The sequence below is a fragment of the Amblyomma mixtum genome, chromosome 6, assembly GCF_055824585.1.
Source record: "Amblyomma mixtum isolate Tamu chromosome 6, ASM5582458v1, whole genome shotgun sequence".
Taxonomy (NCBI): Eukaryota; Metazoa; Arthropoda; class Arachnida; order Ixodida; family Ixodidae; genus Amblyomma; species Amblyomma mixtum.
The window spans coordinates 142529808-142550968 of record NC_143017.1 but is presented as its reverse complement, the minus strand read 5'-3'; the positions used below and the strand labels follow the sequence as shown (position 1 = coordinate 142550968).

At 46.2% G+C, this 21161-nt stretch overlaps 2 protein-coding genes across 2 annotated transcripts in view; one reads left to right on the top strand and one right to left on the bottom strand.

Annotated features, from left to right (window-relative positions):
- The window catches only part of LOC149340653 (cell surface glycoprotein MUC18-like), a 90345-nt gene that overhangs the window by 57404 nt on the left and 11780 nt on the right, over nt 1–21161 (top strand). Inside the window, exons 4-8 of the mRNA XM_089551156.1 lie at nt 207–410; nt 8296–8592; nt 9513–9803; nt 10530–10924; nt 12015–12327. Of these exons, the coding sequence (XP_089407282.1) occupies nt 207–410; nt 8296–8592; nt 9513–9803; nt 10530–10924; nt 12015–12327 (1500 nt within the window). The remainder of the gene's footprint in view (nt 1–206; nt 411–8295; nt 8593–9512; nt 9804–10529; nt 10925–12014; nt 12328–21161) is intronic.
- Nucleotides 10891–21161, bottom strand: part of LOC149340649 (uncharacterized) — a 449066-nt gene continuing 438795 nt past the window's right edge. Inside the window, exon 4 of the mRNA XM_089549483.1 lies at nt 10891–10932. The gene's annotated coding sequence lies outside the window, so the exon portion shown is untranslated. The remainder of the gene's footprint in view (nt 10933–21161) is intronic.

Sequence of the window (21161 nt, the reverse complement as noted above, 5' to 3'; positions counted from 1 at the left end):
GTGTGTCACACTATGAAAGATGGACTGGGTCACGCCTCCGTCTGGTATGGACTCAACTAATGCTAAGTAACAACTAAGTAACAACTAGTTAGTAATAACTAGTCTCAACTAAGTACGGTAACACTTATGCAAACGCATACACTGCCGCGTAAATCTTTATTGATCATCTGTGAATTTTTTCTTTTATGTTTCCGGTACTCCTGCAGGCATTCCGCAGCCCAGCGTGACCTGGTGGCGCGAAAGTGTACCCCTCGAGAGCGTGCTCAGCGAACACCGGCCTGGAGTGCGCAGGAGTGCCCTGGGGCCCTTCGTGCTCCGCCGCCAGGACCTGATGGCGGTGCTCGTGTGCCAGGCATCAAACTCAAACCTCACGGCGCCGCTAACTAGCTCCGTCACGCTAGACATGAACTGTGAGTACTAATGTTGTTGTGTTGGATTTCATCATGCATGAACAACGAATGCCATCAAGTGCCAGGGGTTTGAACTGCAAAGTTTGAACTAACGCTGCCCTCACTCCACTGATGCTCTACAACTTGGGATGGCGTGGCACAGCTCACTGTCCCAGCAGTCCAAAGTTCAAGGCAGGCACAGAGCCCATTCTCTACGCATGTAACGCTGCCATTACGTCTCCTTATTTCCCTTACCTTCCCCGTCCTTAATGGAGTGCTTGGCTTCACTCGGGCTCAGCACACTATCAGCGAGCCTTGGTGGGTCAAGCGCTCTTCTTCGCTAAGCCTTAGTGCTGGCCTCAAATGAAGTTTTTTTTTTCTCCTTTCTCACTCGGCGGCCCCGCACAGCCATACGCCGGCCATTTCGCCTAACGAAACTCATATTCGTTATGCAGTATGAAATATTGTTGTAGGTGAGAAACCTTTGTAAAACTGGACTGAAAAATTTTCATCGAAAAACCGTCCCTGATTGCCGCTTTCAACTCTCAGCCTTGTGTCTTCACTGCATTACAGCACCAGCCTTGGCAGAGCAACAGAAAGTGCTCCATGCTCGTTATATCTATCAGGTAGTGGAATTCGTGCAAGTAACGAGAAGAAAAGGGGGGGGGGGGGGGGCGGGTTGGAGCTGCTTACGAGATGCCTTGGTTCCGTATTGAGACTGGTCTCCGCATCGCTGCCTCATCGAGGGAGGCGACACAACCATAATTGTGCATATGACCGCAGCCGAAAGCGTGTGTTGCGCCGACATATCCTGTTAGGCTGTTAACTATTCAGGTTTTTTCCGCGTTGCTCCAGAGTCATTCTGACATGCGGGAACACCCACACTCTCACAGTACGCCTTGGGAGTGCAAAAAACAAATTCGTGCCTCGAAAACTTCCGCAAAACTGAGACGGCTAATTTTCTATGCCATGATAATAGTTATTCTGTGCATTAGACCTCAATTACGCAGGCGCGGAGAGAAGCAATTAGAATGGTCGTGCTTTCTTAAATCTAAACACGTATTTCCTAGCAGAAATTCCTGGAACCATCTCTGGTAGTCTTGCTCTAAAACGCCAAGATTCTTAATTTGTCTGTGACTAGACACCAGTGCAACTAGAACCTCAGGGAATGCTCTGTTTACTTCTGTCCGCTTTATCCGTTGCCAAACTTAGACACTATCTTCCTAAGCTGTGTTCTCTGGCTCATTGTCTTTCGACCTCAGCCGGATATTGTACCGCGTTTCTGCAACTCGCACGTAAACCCTAGAAAGGCAAGAAGAAACTTATGGGACCGTGTTGGCAAGATTGAATCCTTGCATTCTTATTTGGCGTAATTATGTTCGAGTGACCGAGCACAAATTAAATGTTAAAACGGATGGTGTGATGCATATCAAATGAAAAACGTAAGCTTCATTATGCTTTCACACTATTAGCACTAAAGAAATCTAATTAATGTGCCATCCAAATATCCGTCCAGATACTGTTCGGAGCTTTCTCAGCAGCGTTTTTAGAGCAGGGTTTCGCAAGCTTGCGGTTAAGTAGTGTCTTACTTGATTCTTTTTCATAACGTGCTCGTTTTAGAGACAGTGGCGAAGCATTAAGTGTCACATGAGATGGTTTTACTTAGTGCTTTCTTAAACACTCCCTGAATATCCTGCACTGCGGTAATTACAGCATTCGCAAGGTTTATTTATTTATTTATTCGTTTGTTTATTTATTATTCCTTAAAGGCCCACAAAGACATTACAGGAGGGGTGGGCTGACAAAATGGTATTTTTTCTGATATAGATGACCGTAGACGACAGATTTGAAGTGCCCGGGATCGACGATGGTAGTAACTTCGGATGGAACGCCATTGCAGTCGTTGGCTGTCCTAAGGAAAAAAGGCTGCTGATATGCTGCAGGGCGAGACTGCTGGGGGTAGGCGGCATTAGGGTGATCATTGTTTAGGCTAGTTGTTTCATGGTGCAAAATTAATTGAAAGCAGCTCGACCAACGGTGACAGAGAACAAACCAAATGGCACTGGTTCTGTAGGTTGTGTGTCTTTCTCCTTGCCATTGGTCAATCAGTCTTCTTTATATTTTTCAGCAAGGTTAAATTCGCCAGCAATTAACTGTCCTTCCTTGAACGGTTCTACTAAATATCGTAAGCGCAGAAAAGTAATTTATTGTTCTGTTGGGGTTTCGTTGTGCAATCTCCATCAAGTACTCTCTTTTATTCTTGAACACTCTTCGCTTATTTCAGTTTCTTTTACATTTTCTTTTTTCGCCGCTATTTTTAATCTAGCTTTCATCAATAACCGGTCTGGTTTCGTTTCAGTTTCAAAACATACTTCGCAGTGTAGGAAGCGTCGCATTTCTAACATTGATCTTCATTGTAAAGTTTATTTTGGCGAAGCTAGTTTGCTGAGTGCGTGGAAACAGAAAGACCCTGCCATACTGCGTATGAACTGATTGCTTAGTCGAACACTGACAACAATTTTTCGCATCTCGTATTTGCTTGAAGGCCCGTAAAGATACTCAGCTTCTAAAAGTTCTTTATCCGAAGATCTTTTTTGATCTGGTTATCAGAATTTAAAGGTCTTTATTTTTCTACAAGTGTATTTTCTTAAGAAATAAACGCCGTGTATTCCTGATTTTGGGCTGATTTCCTGAGCAGCATGATTTTAGTTACAAGTGTGGCTGTTCTTTGTCTCGTCATTTTCGGCTTGTTCTGCGCATTGCACCGCAGTTGCACAGTCCCGAGGAGGAGTAAGCTGAATCGCGCGGCTTTTGGAGCTCTAAACACTAATTATCCAGCAGAAATTCTTGCAACTAGGTGCGTGTGCTCTAGTTGACAGCATTCGTTGATAGCATTCGAGCATGGCATTGTTACGTCACAGAAAAAAGTGGTACCAAACATAGTTTACGATGCGACGTCGAATCTTGTTCTGATTTGTGAGGGTACCATCCAATGTGCTGCTTGTGTAAAAAGAGTGCAATTGCACCTTTCCGGAAAAAAGGGTTCGAAAACAGAGAAACTGGTTTTATAAGCTAAATGATTAGAAGCTCGGCTCCTAGCCAAAAGCACGACAGCTATCACCTTGCACCTCGCATAGTGTATGCATTGTCAAACTTGAGTCGCCATCTTCCCCAGATCGCTTCCTTCTTTCTGCATTGTTATCAGTAGACAGAGATTTTTCAGCTTAGACGAATGGTGATATGCAAAGCGTTTTTTTAGACAAACAGCCATATGTGGAGTTCGAATCTTCGTCCTTTTAAGAGCGGTGACGTAACCCAACCCTTCCCTGGTGGAAAAAGAAAAAGTTCACGTACCTCGGAAAGAACCGAAAGCACCATCGAGTGGGTCGTAGGGCAGCGTGCATCGTTTTCTGATAGGCTTTCGGAACCATACACACCTTCTCACGCATCCCGAACCAATATTTGAAGCTTTTACCAAATTGAGGTTTGAGCTTTGAAGCTGCGCTTTATACATGAATTCTTCCTGGAAGCTGCAGGAATACGCACTAGCAATCAGTATGAGAGCCCAGAAGACCACGGCGATACCACATCGCATTGTTTTTTACGCGCGTGAGAGCGTTATCTTAATATCTGTGCCATCGTTTTCTTGTCTACGTTACCATCAATATTTTTGTAGTTTTTTGCATTCTTCGGAGAAATAAAAGCGATATGCTTTGCGGATTGCGATGCTGTAGAAATTGGTAGGAACCTGGGCAGAATCAAAGTGCGCTATTAGACCATGAAGTTCTTTTCTTCCGTGCAAATAAAAATGTTCCCAGTTGAGAGCCCGGAAAACAAACAAAAGTGGATAACATGCTCTTTTCTGTCCACTCGCTAAAAACATGCGTTTGAAGCAGTTCTTCTGCAAGATTGGTTCCACTGCGCCGAAAAGCAAAACAGTGGAGAAAACCTGCGCGCGCTTTCCAACACACACACACAAACTTCAATCGCAGTGAGGCACCGCAAGCTGCAAGTTTGCTCACGCTAAGTGCTGTCTTTTGTCCCTTCTTCCGAAATATGGTTCTACGACCAAAGCAGACCTGAAAAACCTTATCTCTTCTTGTTTTGACGCCAAAAAGTTTAATACGATTTCAATTTATTTTTATTGTGGAGAATTTATCGAGACGCTGGAGACGTGGAATTCGCACGTTATTTGAAGTCAGCTAACTGAGCAAACATGATCCCAGAATTCTGAAAGCTGGTGTTTTCTTATCGCGTACTTTTATTACGTCTCTTCGCTCGTATTGACAGAGTTTAAAAGGATAGCAAACGCTCTATGGATCACTGTTATCAGATTAGCTGATGTTTACCTGGATTTTCTTTGTGCTCATAACTAACTACAGCGCGTAGATCTGTTTGGCTTAGTTCGATTCACGACTCAGACTATGAGGAACGCCGTAGTGAAGGGCTCCGGAAATTTTGACCACCTGGGGTTCTTTAACGTGCACTGACATCACGCAGTACACGGGCCTCTAGAATTTCGCCTTCATCGAAATTCGACCACCGCGGCCGGGATCGAACCCGGGTCTTTCGGGTCAGCAGCCGAGTGGTACAACCACTGGCACAACCAACAAGCCCAAACTGCTGTTCTGACAACCACTGAGCCACCGCGGTGGCTTCTCGTAGATCTGTGTCGACAAATAAAAATGACACACCGCTGTGACTCCATTACTACCTTATGAAATACCTTCCAGCTGTCACCCGCAATTCAATTTCAAGGAGTAAAAATAGATGTTAACACTACGTGAGACATGGCGAGAAGATAAATCTGGAAACTATCGCAGTTGGAAAGTTCTCTTATTACGGCGCACCTCTGAGAAAGCGCCAATACACTCCAGAATTCGAATGAACTTTGTCCGTCCATCTATGAAAATATGAATGAAAGACTGGCAGCACGCACTTAATATAATGCGTTGAAGTCATTCCCTGTAAAAGGTTTAAAAAACGGCACAAACTTATTTCAGGTTTACTGTGTAGCAAAAAAGGCATGGATTTATCTCCATCAGGTGCTGCGTCTATATTTGAGCACGTCGTGTGAGCACTGAAAACTCTTCGTGTTCGATGTAGAATTCTCAATGCCCTCCAAACCAGATGAAATAAAATGTGCGGAGAACTGCCAAATCGTGCATAAAATACATTAACCAGGCAAGCGGACGGAACTCACTATATCATTTTCCGCATAGTGATATTGGTGTTTTACGGTAGCACTCGTTCGCCTCCAGAAAGTCTGATCGTATTTTTGTAGCGAAAGCTACATTGGCCACGAACGTGCGATTTCGCTGTGGCAGTGCTCCGAGGAGGCACAGAGACCGACCTTGAGCCGTTGCCTAGCAACCGCCGCAGCTGGCGGACGCCGCGCGCCCTGCGCCATCTGGCATGACGTCACACCGCGCGCCTCGTCGTTGAGCTCGCTTTCGCTACGTATATCCTGACATAGTCGAGCTAAGCCACTGCCAATTTTTATGCGAAGCATATTGCTAGAGCTACCACTCACGCCGTAGCCGTGGGAGCCCCACGTGACACCGTGACGTCACACCACGTGACACCGTGACGTCACACCACGTGACATCGGATGAGAGAGCCGGCCTCCACCTCGCGCCGTCGCCGTGGGACCCCTAGCCGTCACGCCACGTGACACCGTGACGTCACACCACGTGACATCGGATGAGAGAGCCGGCCTCCACCTCGCGCCGTCGCCGTGGGACCCCTAGCCGTCACACCCGCGCATTCCCGCGCATTTCGAAAGAGCGTTCACAGCCGGTGTAGGTGAAACGCTCGCTCCACCGGGCAGGCAGACGCGGCTTCCGTGGCAATCCAGGCGCTCACCCAACGCGCGTCTCGGGGTTAGTCGGCGTTCCGCTGTAGCCATGCCGTTGTCTTCCCCCACGACGAAGGCTTCTAGTGGTTGTATTAAAATGACCAAGTATTCAACCAAGGAAAGCCATGTATTACCAAGCCTAGCCACTAATATGCTTCGCATTCCCCAGGCTTAGCCAAGCTGAGCCTCAGCAATTTTTTTTTGCTCTCTTTGCAATGGCGACCGTTTTAAAGTGCCTAAAACGTGCTTATTTGTTTCCTTACGGTTTTAACCTGAGATGGCTTAAAAAAGAGGCGCAATGGAGACAATAACCGCACTTTTTAAGCACAATGTCGGTATATGATCACCCAGAAGAATTTACTTTATCATGGCAGAAAATCACAGTGGATCCTTTGCATGATTCTTAGAATAATCTTAGAAGTTGATAATTTTCCTCCATTTTGTGGTAAAAGATATTAAAGAGGTTATAAATGCTTTTAAAATTATTAATAATATTCCAAACAATTATATTTTCGAAAACACAGTACACTGACGCTGCTTATACAGGGCAAGAATAGAGGCGCATTCAGCCATTACTTTAAAACGGGAACCCAACTTCGAAAATACGATATTTTTGTGTAGTTTCGTGGACATTAAGGAAGTAAATGTTGGCCCGTGAGAAGCAACTAAGGCTGTAAAAATTTCGATCACTAAGAAAACAAAAAAAAAAAGCTGGACCCGCCAAGTGCATGAGCACTGGTGTACGGGAGAAAATGACGCCGTGTTCACAGCTCCACTTCTGGAATTAGGTGCTCCCGGAGAGCGTCGCGCATATGACTGAAAGGTTCCCTTTCTATCGACACATTTTTGTATAAACGCCGAAACGCCTCAAGGCATGCGATTTGCTGGCGTGTTTGTCTCGTGTGCTATGAGGAAACCTTAAGACTGTTTCGTGCATCGTCTTGCTATGAAAATATTTACGCGCACAAGAATAGCCTATACGCACACAACAGCCACCAAAATTGCACGAGCGTCTTGAGTTGGGATCTGTTTCAGGCCGCACGTCCTCAAGCTTAGACGTTTACTGTCTGGCTGAAGACGATAACGTTGTTATTCGCTCCAAAAAGAAAAAGGCCTTCTTTTGTCTGCTTTTTCTGCCTCGTCTACATGAAATAAATTAAGTTGCCTGGGCCATCTGCAAATATAATGAGAAAATATTCTGTACACCGTGTCCCAAATTTGCAAAAACCAAATTTTCGCTCGTTCTAACGCATTGGTTTCATTTAATTTAATACTACTGCACATAATAATGAACGGTGTGCCATATAAATACGCGCTATACTTGCATAGAGACGCCAAAAACCGGCAGTCGACTTCAATGCACGGTGAATAAAATTCCCTGCTTTTACAGCGGTGGTGCCCATTCTCTCACAAAATCCTCGAAGATGAGAGAACAGAGAACGCCAGAGGATGGTCAGCGCTGCAAATCGTTAGTATGGTGATTAAAAAAGGAAAGGTGTGGCAGCCACTGATAATGTAATGCTGAGCTTGTGGTAATTATAGAAGGAAGGATCTCATTATGGGTAACAATAAAAAATAACAATAATTACGAGCTTGGAGATACCAGCAATGAATGGCAAAGCTAAGATTCACCTATTTACGGATAAACTAACTTTGTACAATATATTTTATCCCAGTGCCTACGTTAGTTACTAAACTTCTCCTATTATTTCTTAATTCACGTGCGTTGACAAGAAGACGTTCAGAAAATAATTTGTCAGTCGTGATTTTAGCATCATTTCTTTGCTAATCTGTAAAGCAGTGGGTCGGCAAAACTTTCCACTGTCCCCTCACTTATTCCTAGGAATTATTAATGAGGGTAGTTGCAAATATCTTATGAGGTGCCTGATTCTGATTCGACACACTGGTATACATCTGGCAGTTTTGGTTTAGTGCTTCAGCCGTTTAGTCATTGCGTCGTATATATGGTGTCGACTGTTACCAAGCAGGTTGCGATAACTTATCCTAAACGCGGCTCGCTGAAGCAGTTCCTCCGTGAACACTTCGCAGTCCGTCCGCTAGAGGTCAGCGTGGAGGCGGTGAGCCCCACGCTGGAAGCCGGCAAGACGGGCTGGCTTTCATGTCGTGCCGTCGGCTCGCGGCCCCGGTCCCGCATCACCTGGTTGCTGGGAGACCAGGTGCTGACCGGCGCGAGACAGAACGAGTCCCTCGACGGCAATGTGACTTTGTCGTGGCTCACACTGCGGCCCACCGCCCGACACCACGGCCGCCTGCTGCGCTGCCGGGCAGATAACGACCTCATCCCTGGCTCGGATATATTCGCCGAGTTCAGGCTCCAGGTGCTCTGTGAGTACGCTTCTCACTTGACTTTGGTGTGTTCATTTGCGAAAGTACTTCATGACTAGTTACGACGTACAGCCACGTTGCAACAAAACCAAACTTCCATTGCAGTGTTTTAGCTTAAGATATGAACGGTACCGTTTTTCCTAATCCGAGGTTTCACGTAAAAAAGAAAATAGAATATTAATTCAACTAATGAGAACGATAGCTGAGTGGATGAGGTGGCTTTTAACGAAGAAAATAGAATATGAGAGCTCTTGAAGCAATTCAACTCAGAAAATGATAGCTGACTGCGTGAGGAGGCTTTTATAGGAACATTTATACGACAGTTAAAGCCAAGAAGTGAACGTTGTTCACTATGCCGCACGTTGTCAGAAACTTCCGTCTTTTCAATTTCTTCTTGTGCCATTACGCTCCACTTCTTCTCAGTACTGATTGCGCAGAGAACAGCTCAGATATTCCTGCACTTCCTTATGCATATCATCATTTTATCGGCTGAAAAGGGACTATAGAATGAACAAATGAACCATTAAATTGCATTATACAACCGAGGAAACATTTAGCGAAGACGCCACGCAAGCATTGAACACAAGTATTTGTGATGAGACAAGCTTCATCGGCTACGCGATGTCAGGAGGACGGGAAAGTTGGTAACGCATATTTTCACAGGAACACAGCGCAAGTAGAGGCAGAAAAAAACGAGGTGCTTGAATAGCATATATGTGCTGCTAACTTTTATTTAAAAAAATAAACATCCGCACAAAATTCAACCTCGTACCAACTGAGTGCCATGAAGAGTAATTGTTCCAATATTCGAGAACCTCTTTATACTTTTCCGTGACTTTTGAAAGCTCGCTTTTTGCAGTGGCGGTCTCTCTTACTGACTGCCATTTTGTATCATTTTACCCCCTCATTTTTCTATGCAGTCCCACCGAAGCTCACTCTGCGACTCGCGTCCAGTCTCCGACGTTCGCAGCTTCGCGAGGGCCAAGACGTCTACTTGGAGTGCGTGGTGGACGCAAATCCTCCCGTCTCCGACGTGAGCTGGTGGTTCGGCGACCGCGAACTGTTCACAGACGCGACGGGTGGCGTCCTCGTCAACAACCGGTCACTCGTGCTCCAGAAGGTTCGCCTCGACGCCCGTGGACCTTACAGCTGCAGCGCCGCCAATTCCCAAGGAGAAGGCTCGAGCAACACGTTATTTCTGAACTTCCAATGTGAGTATTACGTCAGCTCTCTCCCGTCGCTGCTAGACATCCCTTCCTATTGTTCTCTCAATACTCCTTAGTTCTTGCACATAAGGTACTGGGGTCAATGCACGGTAATGCACACTATAATGAGGAACTGCATAAAAGCGACATTTAAACACTAGAGGCGTAAAAAGAGAAAACACACGATCCATAACCGCAGGAAGAATATAAATGCTATTCGCACTACTGTGCAAGTACAGTCACAGAAATCTCGTACTCCTCAGCAACCCGGCTTGCTTGTCGTGCGGAGCCCTACTGTAAAGAACATAATTTGGAAAATTGAAGTAAAAAATTTTCACCGCAAGCAGTATAGCACGTGGCACGGCTTAAAATTCAATACAGCCAGGAAGTATAAATACTAAAGAGAAAGCTCTTAGATTACTCCACGTAGTACTATAACTCGTTTAATTGCTGTTTCAAAAGGTAATGGCATTACTATAACAATAATATTAATAACACTAATATTGCTTTAATGCCACCACAATGCCAAAGTTTCAAGAAACAAGCCGGTCTATGCACTAAACATTAAAATATGGTAATGGTAGGAGCAGTTTTCTTACTTCAGTTCTTAAGAGGCTAAGGAGGTGCCGTTAGTCTGGAAGTTAAGTTTACGGTGCTATGTTACTAGGTATACCATTTACGGAAGGTTCATTGATCGTGCATTGCCCCCCCCCCCCCCCCCTTCCCATGCAGATGCTCCAGTCTGTCGCCGCGGCCAGCAGCAAGTGTACGGTGCCGCCTCCAATCAGCCTGTGCGAGTCAACTGCGAGGTGCAGTCGGAGCCTGCTCCTGCGGCCTTCCACTGGCGCCTGGGCAACGAGTCGCTCACCAACTTCACCTCCTCGGGCCACACCAGTCACGTGACCCTGGTGCCGCGCCGAATTCCCCAGGACCTCGCTCCGCGGCTGTTATGCTGGGCCACCAACGACGTCGGCACGCAGCGGGAGCCGTGCGTGTTCGGCCTGGTTCCCGCCCGAGACCCGGAGCCGCCGCGCAACTGCAGCCTCCAGAACCGCACCGCGAGCGCATTCGCCGTCGAGTGCGAGCCGGGAGACGACGGAGGCATGCCGCCAGTGTACGTCCTGCAGGTGAGACCCTGAAAGGAGTGGCGAAAATACAAGCGTCCAGATTACATGAATCCTCAGTTAATTTTCAAGACTCCCCTGTTCATTGATGAGGATATACAAGCTGATGAGGATATACAAGCAGTATGTTTTTGTTCTGAGACGATACGAAGAGACAGAGACAGCTGTTGTTGTTGTTGTAGCCTACGACAGAATGACAGAGACAGAGAGAGACAGAGAGCGCATGTGTATGTCTCGTCTTCTTCCATCCCGTCCGTCAGCGCTGTTTTGCCGTACCATTCAACAGAGGTTTAGGCGCGTAATTAATAGCTATGTGTAGGCCGCCGTGGTGGCTCAGTGGTTATGGTGCTCGGCTGCTGACCCGAACGACGCGGGTTCGATCCCGGCCGCGGCGGTTGAATTTCTTTGGGGGAGTAATTCGAGAGGCCCGTGTACTGTGCGATGTCAGTGTACGTTAAAGAACTCCAGGCGGTCGCAATTTCCGGAGCCCTCCACTACGGCGTCTGTCATAGCCTGAGTCGCTTTGGGACGTTAAACCCCATAAACCAAACCAAACCAATAGCTATGAGTAGAAAAGGCGACGGCTCCGATTGCGTTTTGCTGCTACCTTACATCGATAAAGTGAATACTGTCCAGATTAAGCCGAGCTTATAATGCATATCATATGAAACAGAAGAAATCTCTAAGCTTACACTATTATGTACACGAACATTTACCGTACCTTTTGTCGCGAACGTGCCGACTAAATTTTGGATGCGTGAAGCAAAGCGGCCGCAAAAAATGTGATGCGCAGACACTGCAACAAAACACGCTAACTTCGGTCCTCCAAGTCCTTTTTTCGTGATTATCAGGCCATAGCATTTTCGGGAGGCCAGTAGCTGCTTTTTGGCCTTAACCTATCTCCCTTTATGACGCAAAGTTTTGTGTTTTTGCTTCTAATAATCTTTCAGAAGGATGGTTAAGCCCCATTGCTCAGCACAAATAATTCGAATAGGCGACTAACTTTACGGCACTGTTTCCAACTTTCATTTGCAGCCCTTTCGAAAACATAGCTTTTCTTTTTACATGTCTATCCCTATTATCTATTTTTTAGGTTCTTGACCAGTTTAACAGGAGCGTGCTGCACGTGAACGCCTCGGACCGTCCCGCCTGGACCGTGAGCGGCCTGAGTAGCGGCGCTCGGCTGTCGCTCGTGCTGTACGCCGTGACGGCAAAGGGCCGCAGCGCGCTGACCCTCCTCCGCGCCAAGACACTGGCCGGCTCGCAGTCCCTCACGGAGCCCCTGTGGCCCGGCAGCCTGAGCCCCATCCTGGTCGCGCTCATCGCCTGTGCCGTCGGACTCGTGGCCATCGTGTTCCTCGTCACGCTGCTGCTCCGATACCGCAGCGCCAAGGAGCGACACAAGCGTCAGTGCCACTGTTTTGTTTACCCTTTTTAAAGGAGCGGTGTGTGTACGGTGTTCACTCGCCAGAATTTCGCAGAGTCAATTTAGCGTCCTCACTGAAGAGCATAAGTGCTTAACATGTCAGGCACAAGTTCAACTTTATATCAATAGAGACGTTCCGTGTTTAGTTAAGCGCACGCTATATAAATGTTCACGTACAGGGGCTATGCAAAGGAATGCGAACAGGGCAGAGCCTAAGCGCTCCACTGTTCGCGTTTCGTGTCACCGTGCTTTTACTTCGGTAGTAGAAAAAACACGCTAGAGTCCTCCGTGATGCATTCTAGAACGACTATAATGCCTTTGTTTTTATCAGCTAGGTGAGAACGGGATCAAAAGTAATTTGAACAGCGGAGCGCGTAGGTGCCGCGTTGTTGGCATTTGCTTCAATCGAGATAGTTCATGGGAGCATAGCTAATTAAAGACGTCCAGGTTAACTTCGAGAGGAGGATATTGAAGTCGAGTAAGAAACGATAGAAGAAAAAAGGCATCCATGAAAAAAAAAATGCTTCTCAGGACACGAGAATGCGTGAGTTTTTATGAAATCTTGCGCAGTAGGGTGAAGAGTAGAGGATAATGGCTGTATATCTGTTGCCAGTCGAAAGCGTAATCAGTGAGATTTGAACCTCTGGTATAGCTGCGGTCAGTGTTTCGGAGCTGTGTCTACGTTTTTTTTTTAATTCTTCAGCTTAGGTTTTTCTCTAGTGGCTGCTGATTTTTTGCAACCCGTTTTTTGAATCGAAAAGCTTCACTAGGCTAGTCAACACCCGGTCTGGCCTGCGCCATGATCAATTTTAGCCACAGCTGCACATGCGCGAGTTCACCGCGTGACGTCACCAGAGAGGCGCAGGTGGTCGGCGGAGCCGCCGCCGAGCGTGGCTTCGCCGGTCGACCTTCGCCGTCGTTCGCGCACTCTGCGCGTGTTTACCGAGTGTGCATCGGCGCGCGCTCGGCTTCCTCGTATGACGCTACTTGCAGTCGCGTGTTTACCACAGTTACTACGCATGCGGATGGAGGGCTATACAACGCGCTTGCCTACACCGTTATCGTGGTGCTCCCAGTGCATTGTGCGCGATCTGCGACAGCCATGACGTCAAACAAAGCCTAACTGCAGCTTTTCGCTTGTATATCCAGGCTTAACCAGAGCTAAGCCACTGCCAATTTTTTTGTTTATTTGTTTATTTTATTACCCACAGCGCCACAAGTGGCATTACAGTGGGGGGGGGGGGGGGGAATAACACATCATACAAACGAAAAAGGAAGGTAACAAAGTGCAGCACATACAATGAAGACTGTGAACGGAGAAGAGTGAATTAACGAACATATATTTCAAGTTTATGAGAAGCAACCGGTGGGCTATTAGGTACTGGATGGCTTGCCACAAATATCTTCCGTTCGGGACCGGACAGAAGACGCGAAGAGCACAAACACTAGTCGCATCTTCTGTCGCTCCCACACTAACCCCCAGATTTCCAATACTAATTTTAGTCAACTGAACCTCGCAGGATGTTGGTTGGAAAATGAGCACAGTGCACTGAGCTCGACGATCATTAGATCGTCATCGTGGATGGCTCTGCCCTGTAGTTGTTTTCAATGGAACCGTTGGTTTTTTTATTCATTTATAGTAACATTCATGAAATGCTTCCCGAAATACCGCAATCAGCGCTCTAACGAAATTTTCGTTCGCTATTTTCGCTTATTATCTGGGTGATTGAGCAACCTAAGAAATTAATGTGCAAGCTACGCTATAGAGGTGGTCTTTTTTGCTCCATTTTTCAGTTTGATAAGAAGACACTGCAGTTGGGTAGCCTTGCCTTACGCGCAGTAATAAACCACTACCAACTACTGCAAAATCTCATGCTAGGTTCTTAAAGTGCGTAAACTGCGGACATTACCAGTTTTCGTAATATCGCGCGTTCGTTTGCAATGAGAAACACAGTGTTTGTGTGTTTTCAGTCAGTGTGCAGGTGGTCAGTACAAATCCTAAATTTATTTAATCCTCGCAATATAGCATACCTGCCCGCTGAAACCTTGCTATCTATCGTGCTCTGTTCACGTAAGAGCAAACAGCCACAATGGACTACCACTTCTTCCGCAAATAAAAATCTTGTAATAAGGGAGTAATTACTCGCTGACATCCACCCACGCGTAGCCATACGGCTACAAAGGAAATCTAAACAGCTTTCTCAGAAACTTCGCAGTTAAAGAAAAATTCTTCCTGGTCCGGGGTTCTGACCCGGGACCACCGCTTCACGGAGCAGTCGCTCTGCCAACTGAGCTAACCGGGACTGCAAGCTTATGGTAGGGCGAGAGCGAATTGATCAATAACTCGAAGTGGGAACTGTGTTGGTCAAATTTTTAGGGGAATCCGCCAAGGTGGAGTACATTTTTTATAAGAGAGAAATTACTCACTGAACTCATCGGGGTACGAACGCGGTGGTCCCAGGTTCGAGCCCCAGACCAGGACGAATTTTTCTTTGACTGCGAAGTTTCTGAGAAAGCTCTTTAGCTTTCCTTTGTGGCCGTATGGCTGCGCTTGGGTGGAGGTCAATGAGTAATTACTCCTTTATTACAAACCTACTCGCCGCCGCGGTGGCTCAGTGGCTATGGTGCTCGGCTGCTGGCCCGAAAGACGCGGGTTCGATCCCGGCTGCGGCGGTTGAATTTCTTTGGAGGAGAAGTTCGAGGCCCGTGTACTGTGCGATTTCAGTGCACGTTAAAGAACCCCAGGTGGTCGAAATTTCCGGAGCCCTCCACTACGGCGTCTCTGATAGCCTTGGTCGCTTTGGGACGTTAAACCCCATAAACCAACCAACCAACAAACCTACTCCACCTTGGGGGATCGCCCTAAACATTTGACAAAAAAAGTCTTCCGCTTTTGCGCGTAGTCGCTTGATGTAAGCCGATTTATTATATACCGTTTTTTAACCTTATAGATTTTCTTAAAGCCATAAAATATACGACAATACGATCAGTGCAAGCCAGTTGTGTTGCATGACTTACAATAGTTCTGTGGCAGTAGGCACTTAAAATGGGATGAGTTAAATATTATAAACTAACGAACTTTCTCAATATCAGGTCACAGAGCACAATACTGCATGACGGAATCGTAGACATTCAAGATCATAGGTGAACCAGATTTTTCAAAATTTTTAAATCGATATTGTGGTTCGAGATATCGAAAGTGGAGGACTTATGCGTGCAAAACCAGCTGAAACCGAGACATACACGATACATTCGCCTGAAGCAGTACACGCGCATATAAATCCGGCGGAACGCGCTAAGCGGCCAAGAAACGAAACAGCGCTCCATGGGGCTCCGGTCGGCTAGCGTCTTTCCTTTCAGCACCGCCAGTGACAAATCGTCACCTTTACAAGGTAGGCAATGCTCCGAACGCAGCGGCGCAGCACGAAGAAATCTCTGTCGTCTATCGGTAAAAATTACCCGGGCCACTTAAAAGGACAATGCAATAAATTAATTGCGATTACGTAAAGCAGAAGGGCGATAGGCATTCCATCACTCGTCACCGCAGCGCGAGAATGTTTGAGCTAGTATCAATAAGAACAAAGTTATAGACGATTAAAAACTACACTCCTCCTCTCCCCCCACAACTCGTACACGCAGAGCACCCACAAAAAAAATAAAGAAAACAGCTCTGGGACTGGGTCCCGCCCGTGATTACGCCATTCACTGACGTTCGGCTTGCGACTTCCGGTTGTCGCACCCAACACCTCCGCAGCAGCCTCGGCAGCGTCCCTCCGGTCTCTCCTCGCCTTCCTGGATTGGGGCACGCGTCGGATTTCTATGCTTGTCATTGCGACAAAAGCACTGCGAGTTGCTCCCGGACTCCCGACAGAAAGAGGCGCCAGTAGTGAACTGAAACCATATTCGCGAAGGCAATGGCTAGCTGGCTCACGCTTGCCCGAGGGGCTCGCGCGGCGGCACGTGGAGACAATTTTGACGGCTACCGGAAGTGTGGGGCTGCCGTGGCTCCAGCGAATGACAGCGTGTGGTGGCCTGCCGACGTCACGGGACAAGTGATGCCTATTTTTGCGATTTTAGTTTCACAATCGGTCACTACGAAGACACCAATCGGCCCACAAGTTTAAAAAAAAAACCCGGTTTTTAAAAATTCATAATGAATTGCCGGCTCAGCTCTGAAGACACATACTTGGTATGAATGCATCTTAGCGTCATTTCTAAGCACTGAAAACATTTACAAGCGACTTTTAATTCGTTGCATAGTCCCTTTAAGGCACTTGCTTTTGAGCAATGCGAAAGAATTGAAATTCTATTACAATGTCATTTCAAATGAATTCAGTACTGTTGTAATTCTATTCTATAATTTTTGTAGTTGATGCAGTTCACAGTACTGCTACTGACTATTGTTGATTAACACTCCGTATTTTCCCCACATTTGATGACGTCACACCGTTTCGATGACATACGAATTTTGTAACGACACCACTTTCTAGGCGACGCCGGGTTTTCGTCGCGATGAGTCATGTAATACTTTAACATTATTAAATTGGGAGGCTCAGGCTGTGTTCAGTGTGGCAGCGCAACGCTGGAAAATACATCGGCGCGTCTTTCACTCTGAACACGAATAGCCTACATGGGAATAAAAAGAGAGTAAGCTGTGCTCTAGCGCATTCACTTTTACAAAAGCGAGTGCGATACAGTACATTTTACTCCCTTTTCGCTCCTTTTTATTTAGAGTTTATACCAGGTGACGCGACAAGCGAACCTACCTGGAAGCCATTACTGCCTTTCCACATCTCGGGGACCGCTGCGGAAGCCTCTCTCCCCCCTCCTTTCCGTAGCATGCATGCATCTGCGCGATTACCCTGTGCTAAGTGGCTGACTCGGGAGCACCTAACGACGAAAGCTGCGAGTCACGTGCGCGTCTCACGGAATTTCGAAAATAGGTCTGCTTTTTGTGTGGCATGGTCCTCCGGCTTGAAGTGCGCCGGCACCATTTCCGGCGCATGTCCCACATAGGTTGCCCTATCGGGTCGTTTTACTCGCCACCTTTAAATATCGGGGAGCTCATTGTGTATTTCCACATTAAAAAAACAAACTTGGTTAGAAGCCACCGCGTTGGTTCAGCGGTTATGGCACTCGGCTGCTGGCCGGAAAAACGCGAGTGCGTGGTAAAGCACTCCAGGTAATCGAAATATTCGGAGCCCTTCACTACGGCATCCCTCATAGTCTGAGTCGTTTTCGAAAGTGAAAACGCCATAAACCATAAACCAAGCCAACAAACTTCGTTCGGCTGTGAAGTTCAAGTCAGCCGTTTCCTCGGTATAATAATGTTCTCTAAAAACAAAATTAATAAGGTAAATAGTTGATATTAGGTAATTATTGATATCTTACGTAGCTGCTAATGTGGACATGTCCTACTTGCCGTACAGTACACCTTCGTTTGGTGCCACATTGTCGTATGTTTCATGGCTTTCTGAAGGAAAATGTTACAGATTAAAGAAAACAGGCTCAGTGAATGTTTTTTGCGGAAAGTTATTGGGATCTTAACAACTCGGAATAACTAGTACCCACTTTTTGCAGAATGAATGTAAAGTGTATGACTTTCAAGCAATTGACTACGAGAATTTCATGGGTATGAACGGCTGATGTCAAGATTTTGCTACTGACTGGGTTCCCCACCTGTGTTTTTCACAGTGCGTATGAGGTTATCTCCCTGCATGTGGTTGGCGACTTTTTATCTCAGGTTTTTCTCACGCATTTTAGACTCGCTGTGAAATTTCAGTGGCTAGGTCTTTTTGGTTCTGAGCACAGTATATCCAGAGCGAACCTCGACCACTGATGCAGCATTTTAATGAGGGAGATATTAGAAAACGCATGTTTACGGTGCGACGCCAGAACAAGTTAAGAAATTCCAAGGCCTTGAAACTGAGTTGTAGAGATCAGCTTTATCGTGAATTATCACGACGTCTCTAATTGCCCACTACCAGTTTTTGAACGTTAACCCGTTTATAGTAACGCGAACGCTTGTATTTTGCGAAACATAATACAGCGCAAAAACACTCTGTATCCATAGTCGGAGACTGAGTGCCGGATAGTCTCATACAGAGGCACGAAAGTGCAACTCCCTACAGTGTACTGCCCGTCGCACATTGTCCTACCGCAGGACAGGTTTATTCTTTATTCCGTAGCTGTAACATTTGCTACTACGTGAACTAACTGCTACTCAGAAGACTAAATTATAAGGCCGACAATTTTGTGGCCTCTTATTTGTTCAGTAAAGTTTAAAATTCAAATGTTTGTGTCCTTTATTGTCGTCGCTGATTAGCGAAGTCATACAGTACACTAAGGGTTCATGAGCCATTGTTGCCAGCTGCAGTCTTTTAATATTTTATTTTATATAATGATTTAATTGCACCTAATTTGTTTATGTTCCAAGCGAACATTTCGAAGAAGTGCGCCTGTTATGAAAGATAAATGCAGATAGTCTTTTACCTACAAAATGAGGCTGCTAACAAGATCAGGGTTCTTGAATGGTTTGGACAGTTTTACCTCGCGGGAAATGACACCCGGCACGAGCAGCTCCCGTGTATGATGTATATAGAAGAAACATGGAAGCAGACGCAACTATTTCTTTAATTTTTCAAGCGAATATTCTCTAGTGGTGCTCTTCTAAATCAAGGAAAATGCGAAGAGTCTCTTACAAACAAAATGAGGTTGCTAACGAAAGGAGTATTTGTAAAAGATTTCGTGCACTCGGCCTGGTTGGAAGTAAAACGGCTGACATCCTCTCCTGGCTGGCCTTTTGCAAGTACAGAATAATTTATTTCGCCTGCTTACCCATAGAAACGTCTCGAGGGAAAGCATCATTTTTATATGTGCAGTGCAAATTGGCACAGAAAAGCTCCGAAGTTCCTTTTGAAAGCAAACATGGGTCTGACAGCTCTCTATTTTGAAAGGAAAGCAAAATAACACGTGCCAGTATGTCAACTACTCTTACACTTTTCAGGGAGATGATATGTTGCAGTCTTCACGTGCATAATTGAGGCCTCATTATAAGATTGCAAATGAAGCTAATCCGGTACTATGCAACAGGTCTCTGTACAGGTTCACTTTGTTTTTATAACTTTCCGCTGGCTTCACCAATAGCTGACTTCTTATCTGGGCTTTATTTCAATTAAGGTATGCAAGACAATTCTGAATACTGGCACCCGGAAGGAAGAGCTACGGTTTCCATACCACTAGCCGGGCTTAATTGCGCTTTGAATTTTTTAAATTTCATACGGTTAGGGACTCTTTCGCACTCAGTATGCCGGAGAAAACAACCGGGCTCATTCTATTTTTTTCGGTACTATGCCTCTGAAAACACAAGCGTCCCAATGCGGATTTGAATGCGCTGCACGTCAAAACATAACATGTGCCTTTTCTCGCCTCATGTTGCTTGTATTCTTTTTAGGTCGAATGAATTCGAGAAGTTTCCAAACCTTTTGACCCTAATGGTGTCGCATGCATGCCGTAAAACTTCTTGATTCCGTACAGAGTGCTCATTAAGGAGGAAGACAGGATATAATAATGGCATCTTGGTTATTTTAACGCAATCAAAGTGCGCGGAAGCAGGTATAGTTAAAACATTTGGTGAGGTTTAACTTTCCTATACCTAGTTATACCGAGCGAAAGCTCTGCTCCGTTGCTTCGCAAGTCTAGATTCCCGTTGCTCCTCAATTTCAGCGGCTCGTTTAGCTCGGGCGCTCTGCAGTGGACCTTCTCGGCGAGCTATATCGACCGGATGGTCGGACGCGGCTTTACGGCAACACCGAAGAGTTGACATACCCGGTCCGGCGCGCGCCTCATCTATGGAGAAACTTAAGCAGAAACTGCCGACGTAGCAACGGTTGCACCATCTCCTAATAACATGGCATCACAACGGCGAAGCAAAACCTCGAGAAAACTGATCACGGCTTTGTATTTTTTTTGTGATTTCCTGCTCTCTATCATTCAAAATGTGCATCTTCTCGGGAACTTGAGATGTTCAGGAAAAGAAACTTGTTTGCTTTTATCTTTAAACGTAACACTGACTGCTGACGACTAATTGTGTGCGAAATGGCGCTCTTTCCAAAGAAGAGAAATCTGCAGTTAGGCAACCTGAATCAACCTGATTCACGAAAGCGCGCGTTCAAAAAAATGCTCAGTGGGTATTTTTTTTTTGTATTTGGCAGAGGAATAAAGCATGTGCTGTTCACTACTGTTTCTTTTTGGAAGCGTGGTTGCTAAAAAGTTGTATTATTCGTACAAAGACGAGCGCCATCCAGCGCTGTCGAGCATGTTTTAATGTAGCCAGTATCATCAACTCTTCCATCATCACTGCTAGATATTTGATCATACTAGACTCTGAGAAGTCAGGCTACGAAATATAGCATGACGATCGCTATTATGTACTAATGCATAAATGACTGCTCATTACACCAGCCACCCGCTGGGCGCCATTCATTACGCTGCGCGTGTTTTAGTTCTAGGACTTAAGGGTGGTCGACTGCGGTGCTAACGGTAGATATGTGCCACCGCACTCACAGCTGGCAAAGCCGTAAGGGCCATTAAACAGTTCGAAACAGTTTTAAACAGTTGTGTCAAGATACAGCGCTATTTCTAACGCGATAGTGTTAAGACTCCAGTTCTGCATAAACTCCGGCGTCGTCATCGGCGCCGCCGGCGTTGTGAGCGAAATATCCCCGCAAAAGCAAACCAAGTGGGCCACGTCAGGCCACGTGGCTATGTGACCATCTGACGTCATCAAAACTGCCCACCGTGGCAGGTCCCACT